The sequence below is a fragment of the Nuphar pumila genome, chromosome 1 (genome assembly GCF_984573655.1).
Source record: "Nuphar pumila chromosome 1, dmNupPumi1.hap1.1, whole genome shotgun sequence".
NCBI classification, from domain to species: domain Eukaryota; kingdom Viridiplantae; phylum Streptophyta; class Magnoliopsida; order Nymphaeales; family Nymphaeaceae; genus Nuphar; species Nuphar pumila.
The window spans coordinates 1804364-1819086 of NC_143249.1; the positions used below are offsets into that span (position 1 = coordinate 1804364).

The 14723-nt window shown below is 38.4% G+C and overlaps 1 protein-coding gene across 1 annotated transcript; it reads left to right on the forward strand.

Moving 5' to 3' along the window:
- Positions 1-5329: 5329 nt before the first annotated feature.
- LOC149847652 (ubiquitin-conjugating enzyme E2 2-like) lies at positions 5330-14436 on the forward strand. The gene is made up of 7 exons (XM_089982669.1): positions 5330-5462; positions 5625-5743; positions 5908-5992; positions 6100-6192; positions 13743-13831; positions 13940-14025; positions 14126-14436. Exons 2-7 carry the CDS (start codon positions 5672-5674, stop codon positions 14163-14165), a joined length of 465 nt encoding a protein of 154 aa, XP_089838795.1. The 5' UTR covers positions 5330-5462; positions 5625-5671; the 3' UTR covers positions 14166-14436.
- The last annotated feature ends 287 nt before the right edge of the window (positions 14437-14723 follow it).

The following is a 14723-nucleotide window of genomic DNA, read 5'->3' on the forward strand; positions in this document are numbered from 1 at the left end:
CTTGAGTGTCATTAGCAAAAAAGATGTTTACAAATGCTCATCCGTAGATCCAAAGGCATCAACATACAAAATGGGGGAGAAAGTATCATTTTCATACCATGTCTATGTGCACGGTCACGAAAGAGGGGGAAAGAAAAAGAAAGCAATAACAATAAGAAGGTAATCTTCATGGATGTAGACGTGGTGATTTTCTTTTTATTTTGACGAATGAAATCCAAAGATCAAGGAAATAAGATCAATTTGAAACGATATCTAATAGCTACTCGGAGATCAGATCTACAGCAGTACGAAAGGATTATAAAAAAAAAAAGGAACCTGGTTGCGGTAAGAGTAGATGAACTCCGGCGTCAGCATGACGTATTTGCATCTCATGATCCCGGTCGGACCTCCCTTGAACCCATAGGTCGTGTTCCCCGTCGTCCTATCCATCAGATAATTTTCGAGAACAAGAAAGAAACGTAAGCCCTAAGATCACAAATCACAGAAACTGTAACAAGTTCGATCGGGAGAGATTTGTTTTCCAGACCGAAGATGTCGGAGATGACATTGTGACCGTTGGGGGCCTGGCCGCCGGAGAGAACGAGGCCGACCTTCAGGCTCTAATCGGATCTGCCATTTCTCGCTCTCTCTCTCTCTGAATTGAAGGAAGTAGAAAAGGGAGCCCTCCCACATTTTGGGCTTTTGGGGAATGAAAAGAAAAAGAGAGGGAGCCTCCGGCGTCAAAAAATTTACGAAAATATAACCATCGTTTTTTCTGGCGCCCCTTGCCTTGTCAGCAAAAATGAATTTTTGCTGGTGCAACATTAGTTTGCAGCAGCAAAAATGGAAACCTTTTTTGATTTACTGACGTATTTTATAACTACGCCAGTGAAACCAAGTTTTTGTTGGCGCAGCGTTAGTTTGCGCCAGAAAAACTATTTTTTGCTGGCTCCGTAATTTTTGTGCCAGAGAAAACCTTTTCTTTGGCTCATTTAATTTTGGCGCCAGTAAAATCATATATACTGGCGCTATTGCTGGGGTGCACCAGTAAACGATGTTTTTCTTGTAGTGTATGCACGACCCTTTGACAAGCTAGTTGGATTGCCCAGAACCATGAAATCTCAGTTCCTTTTTATTGGTCGAGAGAGCACAACCTCATGGTCATGGGCCAAGACAACCTAATACATGCACGTTTGAATAGAATAGTAAGTCTTCATGTTCCTTGCCTATGTGCTCATTTAGAATCCACTTCATTTTGCAAAGTATATTACTCGTAAGCGCTCCACACACCTACCTAAGTGGGTGATCAAGGACTGCCAAGAGATTTTAACTGCTTTGGGATATATAGGCCTAGGGCAGTCAGTGAGTCAGATTTGTATCAAGTACCCAAACCCAATTTTTTTGACCCGAATAATGGTCGGGTCAACTTGAACCCTGTCCGAGAAATATGTGAGCAAGGTTTGCGTTGTGATTTTTGCTGGGTATGAAACCTGACCTGACCCGAGTGTTTTACATGTATTTTTAATGAAAGTAAACTTTTGAAATTATGTGAATCTTGGTTTGGAATTTCATTTTCGTCACCCCACAAAACGTGAACCTCACAATTTCCTATTTGGGTGTGCTCGGGTACACACTGATGGATCGGGTACCTAACCCATTGACAGCCCTAGATAGGGCATACACAGCGTGTCATTCTTTCTCAGTGCTCACCATATGAACTGGGGCTTCCTCATTGTTTTAAAAATGATACAAAGCTACCTAAGTCAGCCAATCCAAGTGCCGATTTAGGGGGCCTATTAAAATAAACAGCCGATTCTACCTTGAATCATATTGTTTATATTAAAACGCAAGCCAAAATAAGAATACGGCAAAGAAAGAGTTTTCTTTTTTTATTATCTTGCTCACCAATTTCAAATTTAACTGAAAGAATTATAATTGAATTGGTCAAAATGATATAACTAAGCAAATTATTAGTTAATAGCAGGGGTTAAGTAGCTATTAGCTTTTGATATATATCCATGAATAACTCGACCTAACAAGATCTAATTATTTTATTCAGGTCGGGCTGATTTTTATTTATTTAAAAAAACTGATTCAATTACTGAACTTATTTGCATTGAGTTTTCCTCGCTAAATATCAGGAAATGAAGGAAGTGAGAGGAGGCATATATTCAAATTGATTGTGAAGTGATGGGATCACATCAGAGTGGGCTCTGGCGGTATTATCATCAGAGAGCTTTCTTAGATGTCATTTATCTCAAAATAAACGGCATCTAAGCCACTACCAGAAAGATGACCATAACATAGATTGGCCCCACCCTTTTTCCTCGTTGCCATTCAAGCTCCGGATGAATGGCATCTGAGTGGTTTAAAATCAACGGCATAGAATGAGCCCTCCTTACTGTTTTACGGGTGCCGTTCGTTTGTAAGATGAACGACACCCAAGGTAGTGTTACCGTCAAAGGTGATTCTAACCTTATCCCCAGTCACTCATTCATTGACTTGGCCAGACCCCAAGAAACCGCCACCAGCACCGAGACCTGATCGCACTGGCTCTGCCTATCATACCTACGGTGGTGCCAGCAGCATAAAATTCCGAGGCTAAGACCCCTGCTCCCAGAGCCTATACCACGTGTTGGTTTGAGCAAAGAGGCAACGCTCATGAAAATTGAACCTTGACTACTGGTCTAGCAGTCAAGCCCCCACCCCACTATGCCACCTCCCCTTGAGGCTAGCCTTAAGGTACCTTGGATCACTAAATGGCACATCTTTTGGTTATCGGTAGCCTGTCAACCAATCAACCCCTTTCGACCATCGCCCTTTTCACTTCTCCCCCAACATTCCATGTTTAAAGAATGTGCCCTAACTCCATATCAAATAATGAAATTACTTAAATGCATCATGCCAGGTGTGTATGGGTTAGGACTAATTTTCTTAAAAATTACCTTAGGTGATTCTAACCGAGTATAGTAACTCGAAGCTAGGCAAGTGAATGTTTAAGCACTAACGAATGAGTTTTAGTAGTGCTCTTCACTATGTCATCAATTGGTTTTTGAACCGAGGGTCATAAGGTCTTTTTTTTAGTGATGAGGTTTTGCTATATTGTGCACATGAAGCCGCAATATAGCAATACGCTCCATGACACGCTAGGTTAAAGCAAAGTTTAAATTTTTTTTCAAAAAATGATAACTAGTATGAGACGGCTATGTACCAAGCGGCATGGATTATATGGAATGCATATTTGAAAATGCATTTGATCAGCTTCCGCTAAGCAATTGCGCATAGGGTGATGCATAGGGCCAATAAAAATGATTCAACACATGAAAACATGTTGGTATGCGGCCTTTAGCTGTTAGGCTGGGCAACTTGACACATCGCGAGTTTGTGAAGCATTTTATGTCTATGACAGTGATAAATAGACTTACGACGATAAAAAAGGGGATCATCGTGCTGCATTGAATTATTAAAAAAAATAAGCTCGTGATACCATGGATACATTTGCCAATTAAAGATGAAGAACTTTCTTAGAAAATCTATGACCACCCTACCTTACTTTGCTCTCATCTATGAAACCTACGAACTATGTGCTAACAGGGTTTAATAGGGCGCCTTCATCTCAGCACCCACACAACCATCCCGCTGGCCTCTTGGGTTGTATAGTTGGATTTGAGTAATAAGTTGAGCAATATGGATTTGGAGCACATGAACTTGTAAAACCCTTGAATTTCATGAACTTGGTCATGTTTTACTTTACAAGCGCATGTGCCGTTCACATGATTGCCCACACATAACGTACTAAAAAACACTGGATTTCATTATCTTGGTCACGCGCTGCGGGACAGTCCAAAGGCATGTGTGCCCACTTGATTTCGGGAATAGTAATTGTTACAAACTATTGGTATCATATCTCATAGAGATATGGATCCTTGACATCTTCCAATATTAAATTATTTGTCATGCTATTCATCCGTCTCCACTTCTTAACAAGATTTTCCCTGTCAACAATTCAGCTGTCAGAATAATAATAATAAAAGCATAAAATATTAAAGTAGAAAAGTCATTGACCGTATCCATCATTATCAATGGCATATTCACCAACGAATCCTCAAATGTCATGTTGGCTTTCCAAGAAAAGCAAGATCTGCAGAACATCCACAATCACCGTAGAGAATTTGTCTGCCTCATCAACAAATAATAAAACTAGTATAAAGCAAGTAAAAAAAGAAGAATAGGAACCAAGAATAATTGTCCAACTTGACCAAAATGATTCTGCTAACAAAAATAAAAAATAAAAATAACAGATGTAAGGTAAATGTCTTCATCACGTGTCTTACTTCAATGTCGCCCCTCGGAAGACTTCCTATTCCTGCCCACAGATAAGGTGGAACCAAGGGCTCCGCCAGATAGGCAGCTCACCTTCCATAATTTTACACCAATTTTTCATTCTGTGGCTGACAGCAGATCAAAATTTGCTGCAAGCCCAGGTCTTGAATCCATCATTAAATTTTGTCATATCATTGTAGAATGGTCCAATTTGACCTTGATCCAGATTCGGATTGGACATTATCAGGGGTCTTATGAGATAGAATGATACAAACTTTTATGGTTGTTACTTGTCAGTTGATCCTTGCACTATTAGCGACATTGTTTCTTTCCTACAAATTGCTTATTTAAAATTCATTGCTTCAACTGGGGACCACTGAGCCCATGTTATATGAGATGATATCTTTTGAGTAGGTTTCCATTGTGTCCAGACCCCATCCTGTTTGGGCTTAGTTCGGCTTATTAGGAGCATATCAGAAACGAGGATCAGGTGAGGATCAAGAAGCAGGACCATTCAAAGGACTCCAATGGGCATCTTTACATCTAGCTCCCTCTAGGGTATAAATACCATCAAGTCCCTTTGGTTCAAGTAAATAAACCACCAACCAAACCATTCCTCAACATAAAAAAAAAAAATAGGAGGGAGGTAGCAAAAGCAAAGGTCCCAATGCTCTTCTGGTGAAGAGAATCAACCCCATGGCATGGGCCCCACACCCTTCTTTTGCACTCCTCCCCCTTTTCATGGTAGGTTTAATACATGTTTGCACCAACCAAAAATCTTTCTCCAAACACAAGAAAAGGGCCAAAAAGGGCAAGAGAGAGTAGAAAGGAAGGGGAGGTCAATCGGAGAGGGTATCTTTAATAGTTTATGTGATGTATTGAAGAAAAGAAAGGTCTAATTTTCACCATGTAAAAACTGGGAATAAATGAAGGATGGAAAAAAAAAAACGACCGTTACGTTCATTATTGGAAAGGATTTGGTGGTAAGCAATACCCCCCTCTCTCTCTCTCCTTTGTTGGTCTTTGGTGGGGGAATTACAGATTCCTCTGTTGCGTCCTTATCTCATTATTAGACCCCGAATATAAGCGCCATCTTCCTCTTACTCATTCCATCTCATCTCGCACGCCTCTCTCTCTCTCTCTCGTCACCTCTTTTCTTGGTAAATTTCTATTTTCCTTTTAATTTTGTGTTGTTTGAACGCGTTTGGTTGACATATTGAAACTGTGCGATTCTTCATCATTTCTTTGTGGGTGGGTGGTTTTGATCGTCTGTGGAGGGATTGAAATTGTGGGGTTCTTAATTTCACGTGTTTAACATACAGAAATCGAGTTTTTGTGGTCTAAATCTCAACCGGACTACTTTGGGACCATGGCGTCTTCATCTTCCGCTCAGCTACGGCTCATGTCCGATCTGAAAGCTATCAGAAACGAGCCTCCGGAGGTAAGCTCATTGCAAGATTTCCTTTTGCTTGCCTTTGGGCATTTGAATTGCCTCAATCCATTGGTTCCTTATCTTTTGATTTCCCCTATGTTTCTGGGTTTGTTCAAAAAGACCGTTTTGGTCATTGAATTGTGGTTTTTTTTGGGAATCATTGGCTGCTTCAGGGTTGTAGCGCAAGTCCACTCAATGAAGAGAATCTGTTCGTTTGGAGCGCAACCATCTTTGGTCCAGATGAGACCCCTTGGGAGGGTAACTGGATTAGTTTCTGATTTATGTGCGGTTTTTCTTAATTTAAACTTGTTCGTATTTCGATCTTGTTGTTGATTTGGGTACCTTCTAATTATGTTTATATGAAGGTGGTATCTTTGGATTGCGACTCACGTTTGGGGATAGTTATCCAGAGAAGCCCCCTCGAGTTCGATTCACGACAGAAATTTTTCATCCAAATGGTTGGTTCTGTTTTTCCTACTTCCTGTTGGTCTATGTTCATGACGGATCTCTTGGCTGCAACTGCTACTATGTAGTTTGATTCTATTTATGCAAAATCGAATACCCAATTTTGGCTTTGGCATGGATTTAATGTAATTTTCTCTCTAATTATGTGTTCTTTATATCTTTCATGGCATTTTCAATGTGATCACTGATGTTGTCAATGATTTGGAGTCAAAGGGGATTCCAGGCTTTATGCACTATATGGTTTCAGTACTGCACTAAAAGGAAGAAGAATGACAGCTCTCTGTGTGTGTAAAGCTTCCGCATAATTATTTATTAGTGCTGTTTGCATCTAGTCGTTTGATGTGTTTTTACATGAACAAGAGAAACACTTTGTTGGAATTTTTCAATCTTTTCCCCCTTGAAGCTGCAAAAAGAACTATTATCCTTATGTCAAAATTTACCTGCAACATGTATCATTTATAATCTTTATTTTAAAATAGCATTGTTAGATCAGATTTGATTGAGAAAACCTTTACCAAGTGCAACTTGATTTTTTTCCTTCATAGGACTAATGACTTTTAGAATGAATTGAGTTCAGATTGTTAACATAGATTCTACTGGGGAAATGAGAGAAAAACACTCTATTTCTGTTACTTTCATATCTAAATTTTAATCTGTAGTTTTCTTTTGTCTTAGGTATGACTGTTGAATTTGCTGAGTAAGAATGTTCTGGATGTTTTAATTACATAATGGTACATTTCATGTGTTTCAGGTTGTTGGTCTTCTCCTTAATAGAAATGGATATCTTAAGGAGAGGAAATAGTGATTGAAGAAGCACCATCATGATCTTCTCCCTCTTCACATTCTTTCTCTTGTTATGAGTGCAAGTCATGGATTAGCTTACTGTCTTGTCCAAGTTAGGCCATCAGTTGTATAAGAGGTTATTCCGTCTGGTTACATTATATCCATTTGGAAAACTAACTATCGGCTTTCAAGGTTCCATCCTAATATCCTGGGTATACTTGCCTCATGTGTGCCTTCACATATATGGTGCAAAATTAGCCTCAGTTTGAATGTTTGAGCTCCATTATGTTAACTTTCTTTCAGCAAAGTGGTGACAAAATTTGATCTGGGGCGTGGTGCTAAAAACATAGGCGTCAAGGGAAGAAGGAAATGAGAGAAATAATTCAAGGGTATATATTCTGGAAGAGGTGGTCTCCAGAAAGGGCAAATATACGGAGTTTGAAAACATTATAGAGGAGCAATCTGGGTAGCCATCTTGAAACAGAATAAAAGTGTGCAGTATAGGTGTGCTATAGTGTCCACAAAAGTTAAATGGTATAGGATGTGAGCTTCCTTCTAGGGATTAGTCTGTTAAATTATGTATATATAAATATATATATACATATACTTATATATATATATACATTAGTATATATATATAAGTATATACACGTATATATGTATATATACATAATTATTTTTTCTTTTTCTGTTTTGTATAAACCAAAAACCCGATAGGGGTATTTTGGTAAATCCCAAATGTACTTTTTTATTTTTCACTTTTTTCTCTTTTTCCCTTTTTTCCTTTTTCTTTTTTATTTCTTCTTTTTACTTTTTGGGATCATAAAGGGGCCCCACCCATCTAGTCGTTGGGGCCCCAACAGTCATATTTATGACCGTTGGGGCTCCCAACGACTAGAAAGGAGCCCCCTTTATGGATCCTCTTTAGTGCTTCCCTCCTCTATTTAAAGAGGAGGTTCCCCCTTGTAAATGTATGGGTTTTTACACCCTTCTCTTCCTTTCTTCAATAAATCCAACTTATGACTTTAAGTCATTTCCTATATTTGTGAGTTTTGTGTGTGCACATTTGGTATTTGTGTTCTTGGCTCTTGTAGTCACTCTTAAGGAGTGATTTTTGCTCTATTGGTGCTTCCGCCTCTTTTCATTACATGGTATCAGAGCTCGGTTGGTGATTGGGCTTCTCTTTTTTTGACATCTTGGAAAGCGTGCCTCTCAAAGTTTTGAAGAAAGGAAGTATATTTAGTGCCGATGGAACGTGACTCTAAAGTGGAGCTCTCTTTCAAGCTAAATGGGTCCAACTATCTCATGTGGGCCTCCGCTATGGAAAATCATCTAAGAGGTAAGAAACTTTGGGGTTTTGTTATGGGGACTACTCCCGAACCCTCTCTTATTCTTACCAAAATTGAAAATGAAGTTGAAAAGGCTTTAGATGGCGATGAGCGCATCAAAGCCATTAATGAACATCAATCCAAAATCGAGGATTGGGAAAGCAACCATGCCAAAATCTTGGCATGGTTTATGAACAACGTAGATCTTAAAAATTGTGCCAATATTGCCAAGTTTAGAAGAGCCAATGAGGCTTGGTTTTTTCTTAAGGGTATGTATACCCAAAAGGATCTTGCTCGGCAATTCTTTTGCCAAGAAAAAATTCGTTCCACCAAACAAATGGATATGAGTGTCCGGGACTATTTTAGCTCTTTAACTCCTCTTTGGGATGAGCTTGTCCTTCTTGAGCCCAAATGGGTTGCTCCACAAGACATTGAACTTAGAAGGGAACAAATTGAAAAGGAGCACTTTTTTCAATTTCTTCATGGACTTCGCCCGGAATTCGAACAAGTGAGGGCATCTCTTCTCCATAGAAGCAAAGCCCTACCTATTGAAGATGCTCTTGCCGAGGTATGTCAAGAAGAAACTCGACTTGGCTTGAGCATTAGGAATGATGAAGTTTTGGCCGTTAATAGGCCCGGTTCTAATGTTAAAGCATATAGGTCTCCCCACTTTAACAAAAATATCAATGGGCCTAAAAAAGGGATCATATGCCACTATTGTAATGAACCGGGACACATTAGACCGGTTTGTCCTAAGCTTAAAGGAAAGGTTGCCGTGGTTGGAGAAAATTCTCCAAAGAAGGAAGAAAGTACCAAAGAAGGAGATATCAAAGAAACTCTTAATCACATCTCCGAAGTTCTCCAACACCTTCTCAAGTCTTCTCCTTCAACATCCGGAGCCGCCATCGCCTACTCTTCATCACCTCCAGGTATGTGGATACTAGACTCTGGTGCTTCTTTCCATATGACATCTCATAAAAACTCCCTTTCCAATGTTTTTTCCGAACCTATGTCCTCCTATGTCTCAACGGCCGATGGAACGTCCTTAAAAATTGAAAGTATTGGAACACTTGACTTCAAAAATTCTCAAAATTTCTTTGTTCCTAAAGTAAGAGTTGTTCCAAAAATTAATTTAAATCTTTTTTCCGTTTCCCAAATCACCGACCATGGATGTCAAGTCTCTTTCTCACCTAAAGATTGCATCGTGCAGGATCTCCAGTCAGGGAAGCTGATTGGGCAAGGCCATAGAAGGGGTGATCTCTATTTTATGGACTTTTTGACGCTTTCATCTAAGTCATCTTGCAATCTTGTTAAAGATAAAAGTATTGGAATTTGGCATGAGAGACTTGGTCATCCAAATTTTGTAAAAATGTCTCTTTTCCCTTTTTTGAACAATACTTGTAAAGACAATCACATGACTTGTAAAGATTGCATTTTTGGGAAATCTAAAGCTATTCCGTTTCCTCAAAGAAGTTATTTTGCCACTCGGCCATTTGAACTTGTTCATTCCGATGTGTGGGGACCTTCCCCTATTTTATCTAAAGGAGGCTTTTCGTATTATGTGGTATTTATTGATGACTTCACTAGATTTACATGGATATACTTCTTAAGTCGCAAATCTGATGTCTTCTCGTTCTTTAAAGAATTTCATGCTATGGTTAAAAATCAATTTTTGGGAAATCTACCTATTCTTAGGTCCGATTCGGGAGGTGAATATATGTCTAATGATTTTCAAACTTACTTAAAAGAAAATGGAATTTGTCATCAACGTTCTTGTCCCAACACTCCGCAACAAAATGGTCTTGCGGAAAGAAAGCATAGGCACATAATAGAAACTACAAGAACATTATTGATTTCAAAAAATATCCCAAAATCCTTTTGGGCCGAAGCGGTTCTAACTTCAACATATCTCATCAATAGAATCCCTTCATCCTCTTTGAAAAATCTTTCTCCATTTGAAAAACTTTACAATATGTCTCCCGATTATAAAAGATTAAGAATTTTTGGATGTAAATGCTTTGTTTTAACTCGCAAAAATGATAAACTTTCTCCTAGAGCTATTGAATGTATTTTTTTGGGATATGGCGAAAAACAAAAAGGATATCGATGTTTTGACATCCTTAATAATAAACTTTATATCTCAAAAGATGTCACATTCCTCGAAGAAGAAAATGGTTTTTCGCATCAACCAAATGAAAATATTGACTATTCCTTTTTATTTGACTTGTTACCTCAAGAAAACATCATAGATGATCATATTGATCTTAATGAACCTCTTGAAGATCTTGTTGAAAATCCAAATAATGATCAAAACTTAGAAGAGAATGCTTCAAGACAAATACAAGTCTACTCTAGAAGGAATGAAAGAAATCCTCCATGTGCCCTTGAAAGATTTTCTCAAAATGAGTCGATAGAAGAAACCTCTCAAAGAAGATCAAATCGCATTCCTAAGATTCCAAATAGATTTGTTTCTTATGACTCTTTTTCCCCTAATTATCGAGCATGTCTTCTTGCTCTTCACTCATTTCATGAACCATCACATTACAATGATGCTAAACAATATGATCATTGGAATGAAGCTATGGAGCTTGAACTTAATGCCCTTAAAAAGGCACAAACTTGGGAAGTCATTGATCCTCCCAATGGCAAGAAACCCATTGGATGTAGATGGGTGTTTAAAGTAAAAACTAAGAGTGATGGTTCATTAGAAAGATATAAGGCTAGGTTGGTAGCCAAAGGTTATGCCCAAGAGTATGGGGTAGACTATGATGAAACTTTTGCCCCGGTTGCTCGAATGACTAGTGTTCGAGCCCTTATTGCTATAGCTTCTGTCAAAAAATGGCCCATCTTTCAACTTGATGTTAAAAATGCTTTCTTGAATGGTAATTTAAATGAAGAAGTTTATATGGAACCACCTCCAGGTATGAATTTAAATGGAAAAGTTTTAAAATTAAAAAAGGCTTTATATGGACTTAAGCAAGCTCCTAAAGCTTGGTATGACAGGTTTAGTACTGTATTAATCAATTTAGGTTTTTCTTCTTGTTATACTGACACTGCTCTTTTTGTCAAAAGAACAGGTGACTCCATTATTATGCTTCTACTGTATGTTGATGATATGATCATCACTGGGAATGACAAAAAGGGAGTAAATGATGTTAAGTCTATATTAAAAGATACTTTTGATATGTCTGACCTTGGTTATTTGAGATATTTTTTAGGAATTGAAGTGGCCTATTTAGCACGAGGGTACATCTTATCTCAAATGAAGTTAGCTGCGGAAATTTGTACCAAGTCAGGAATATCTGATGAAAAGAAAGTGGAGACCCCTGAAGTTATCAATGCGAAACTAAGACTTGAAGATGGTGTTCCTCTTGAAGATCCAACTCCTTACCGCCAATTGATTGGATCCCTCACCTATCTATCCATCACACGTCTAGATATAGCTCATGCGGTTCATGCAGCGAGCCAATTTCAGCACGCCCCTACTACGGTCCATATGGCGGCCGTAATGAGAATTGTGCGATATATCAAAAATACCATCTCCAAGGGACTCTTCTTATCCTCTTCCTCATCTCTTGAATTAACTGCTTTTACTGATGCTGACGGGGGAGGAAATCCCAATGATCGGATCTCAATTACGGGTCTTTGCATTTTTTTAGGTGAATCTCTCATCTCGTGGAGATGCAAGAAGCAGCAGAAGGTCTCCTTATCATCTACTGAAGCTGAATATCGAGCTATGGCAATGACAACTATGGAGATTGTGTGGCTCAGAAGTCTTCTTCGTGACATGGGAGTCAACATTTCCACTCCCACCAAGCTCTGTTGTGATAACAAGAGTGTGATATACATTGCCAGCAATCACACTTTTCATGAGCGGACCAAGCATATCGAAATAGATTGTCATTATGTTCGAGACGAATATCTCAAAGGAACCATCACATTGCCATATGTCACTTCAGAGTATCAACTAGCTGACTTCTTCACCAAGGCGCTCCCAACTCCACGATTCATGTTTCTTCTTGGCAAACTTTCGGTCTTCTCCCCGTAAAGTTTGAGGGGGCGTGTTAAATTATGTATATATAAATATATATATATACATATACTTATATATATATATATACATTAGTATATATATAAGTATATATACGTATATATGTATATATACATAATTATTTTTTCTTTTTCTGTTTTGTATAAACCAAAAACCCGATAGGGGTATTTTGGTAAATCCCAAATGTACTTTTTATTTTTCACTTTTTTCTCTTTTTCCCTTTTTTCCTTTTTCTTTTTTATTTCTTCTTTTTACTTTTTGGGATCATAAAGGGGCCCCACCCATCTAGTCGTTGGGGCCCCAACAGTCATATTTATGACCGTTGGGGCTCCCAACGACTAGAAGGGAGCCCCCTTTATGGATCCTCTTTAGTGCTTCCCTCCTCTATTTAAAGAGGAGGTTCCCCCTTGTAAATGTATGGGTTTTTACACCCTTCTCTTCCTTTCTTCAATAAATCCAACTTATGACTTTAAGTCATTTCCTATATTTGTGAGTTTTGTGTGTGCACATTTGGTATTTGTGTTTTTGGCTCTTGTAGTCACTCTTAAGGAGTGACTTTTGCTCTATTGGTGCTTCCGCCTCTTTTCATTACATAGTCTTCAATTGATGTGCATTTCCAAGATTCTAGGAACTCCTTGCCATTCCACATAATAAAGAAAGAAGACCAAAGCCGTAAGAGTGGCTACAAAAATTTGTGGTTTTCCATTGACCATTGCCATTGCTTTGTGTTGGACACCACAAAACCCTCCAATGAGATTGTCATTTTCAAGGCTTTGCAGAACTAAAAAATAGTTGTTGATGTCATTCCCTTAAATTGGGTGTCACATAATACAGAGATGAAGCTCGTTATGACAGTGTCATCTGTTGTTACATGGGGCTCATTATGTGCAGAGCTAACTATAATGTCAAAACTGAAATTTACAGGATTCCCCATGGTCTGGAAATTTTTATTCAATAATTAATGCCAGACACTTACAAATTGAATCTGAATGAGAGAGTAGCACATTAAATTGGTAATTAACAAAAACATTCAGAGAGAAGCTGATGAAGCTGCTGTCTGTCTTGATAAGAAAAAGCTTCCAGAGGTAGTTTACTGAATTGTGACTTGGCTAAGTTTTTCTGTGCTTTCTCAACAGATGTATTGCAGGTGGGTACCGAATTTTTTCATGATGTGCTTACATCTTACATGATTGAGATGCTATCCTGGACCTCTTGACATAAAAAATTCACGTGCAAACACATATACACACGCTATTCCTGGCATTTGCTAGAATTTTGCTGGAAATGAGTCTCTTATTCACCCTACGGTCCTCATCTCAGGTCATAGCTTACTTTTCAACTGTTTTAATTATGTTTAGTGCCATGTCATTTTTTTTTTCAGTCTATCATGATGGCGCGCTATGCATGGACATCATTCAGGACGCTTGGTCACCTTGTCATAGTGTTTGCACAATATTAACCTCAATTCAGGTAAGGTTTCTTCTCTCTTTCACCATTCATATTTTGTGCATTTGCATGCACAAACACTTGAGAGGGAGTCCTTTATTGAGACAGTTTCTATTACTGTTGAATTTGTAGTCTCTTCTAACGGATCCAAATCCAGCGAGTCCTGCAAACCCAGAATCAGCACGTCTTTACCAGTATGATATTCAAGGTTATAACAGGTAGCTTTCATCCATCTGTTGGTTGCCATTTCCCTATAATTATGGGTTTGTGACATCAATAACATTGTATAGTTCAATGACTTGGAATTTCTTTACTCAGGAGAGTTCGGCGATGCGCTCGTAGATCCACTGAGACATGAATCATGATAGCTGTGGCTCCTTGTATCTGGTTTCTAGATCATCATGATACACTTGATGATCATGTAAAACAATCGTGTAGATGCATGGAAACTGAACTTTGTATCCAACTTCTGGTGATGCGTGTCACTTAGTTGTGCTGATTTATCTTCGTTCTGGTTCAGATGTTGCAAAGTACTATTCCTTGTGTATGAATTGGCATTACATAAGATATGTTGCTTGGCTTTTTGGCCTCCATATCATATATATTTAAATAGTTGGATTTTCTCGCATTTGAAACTTTGAATTGTGCATAATTGTGGAAGATTGTCTTATGATCATCAAATCTCTATGATTGGAATTTAAAACATCAATGTACTTTCATATTAAAAGGATGCCCTTCTCCTATATAGGAATGGTGATGGCAGGTGGATAAATGGTGCATATTCAATATCATCAATTTTGTTATATTGAATATGTCCCCATCTCTTCAATCTTCACACAAGTGACCATTATTGCTTATGTAAAATTATGAAAGTTTTATTTTTTTCAAGAACTCCTACACTGCTAAGCTCATCCTG

Bases quoted from the DNA above. Each gene is read 5' to 3' on its own strand.
- LOC149847652 (XM_089982669.1), top strand. From the start codon at position 5,672: ATGGCGTCTTCATCTTCCGCTCAGCTACGGCTCATGTCCGATCTGAAA. The intron at 5,744-5,907 runs GTAAGCTCATTG...TGGCTGCTTCAG, and splicing joins TCAGAAACGAGCCTCCGGAG to GGTTGTAGCGCAAGTCCACT. The intron at 5,993-6,099 runs GTAACTGGATTA...GTTTATATGAAG, and splicing joins AGATGAGACCCCTTGGGAGG to GTGGTATCTTTGGATTGCGA.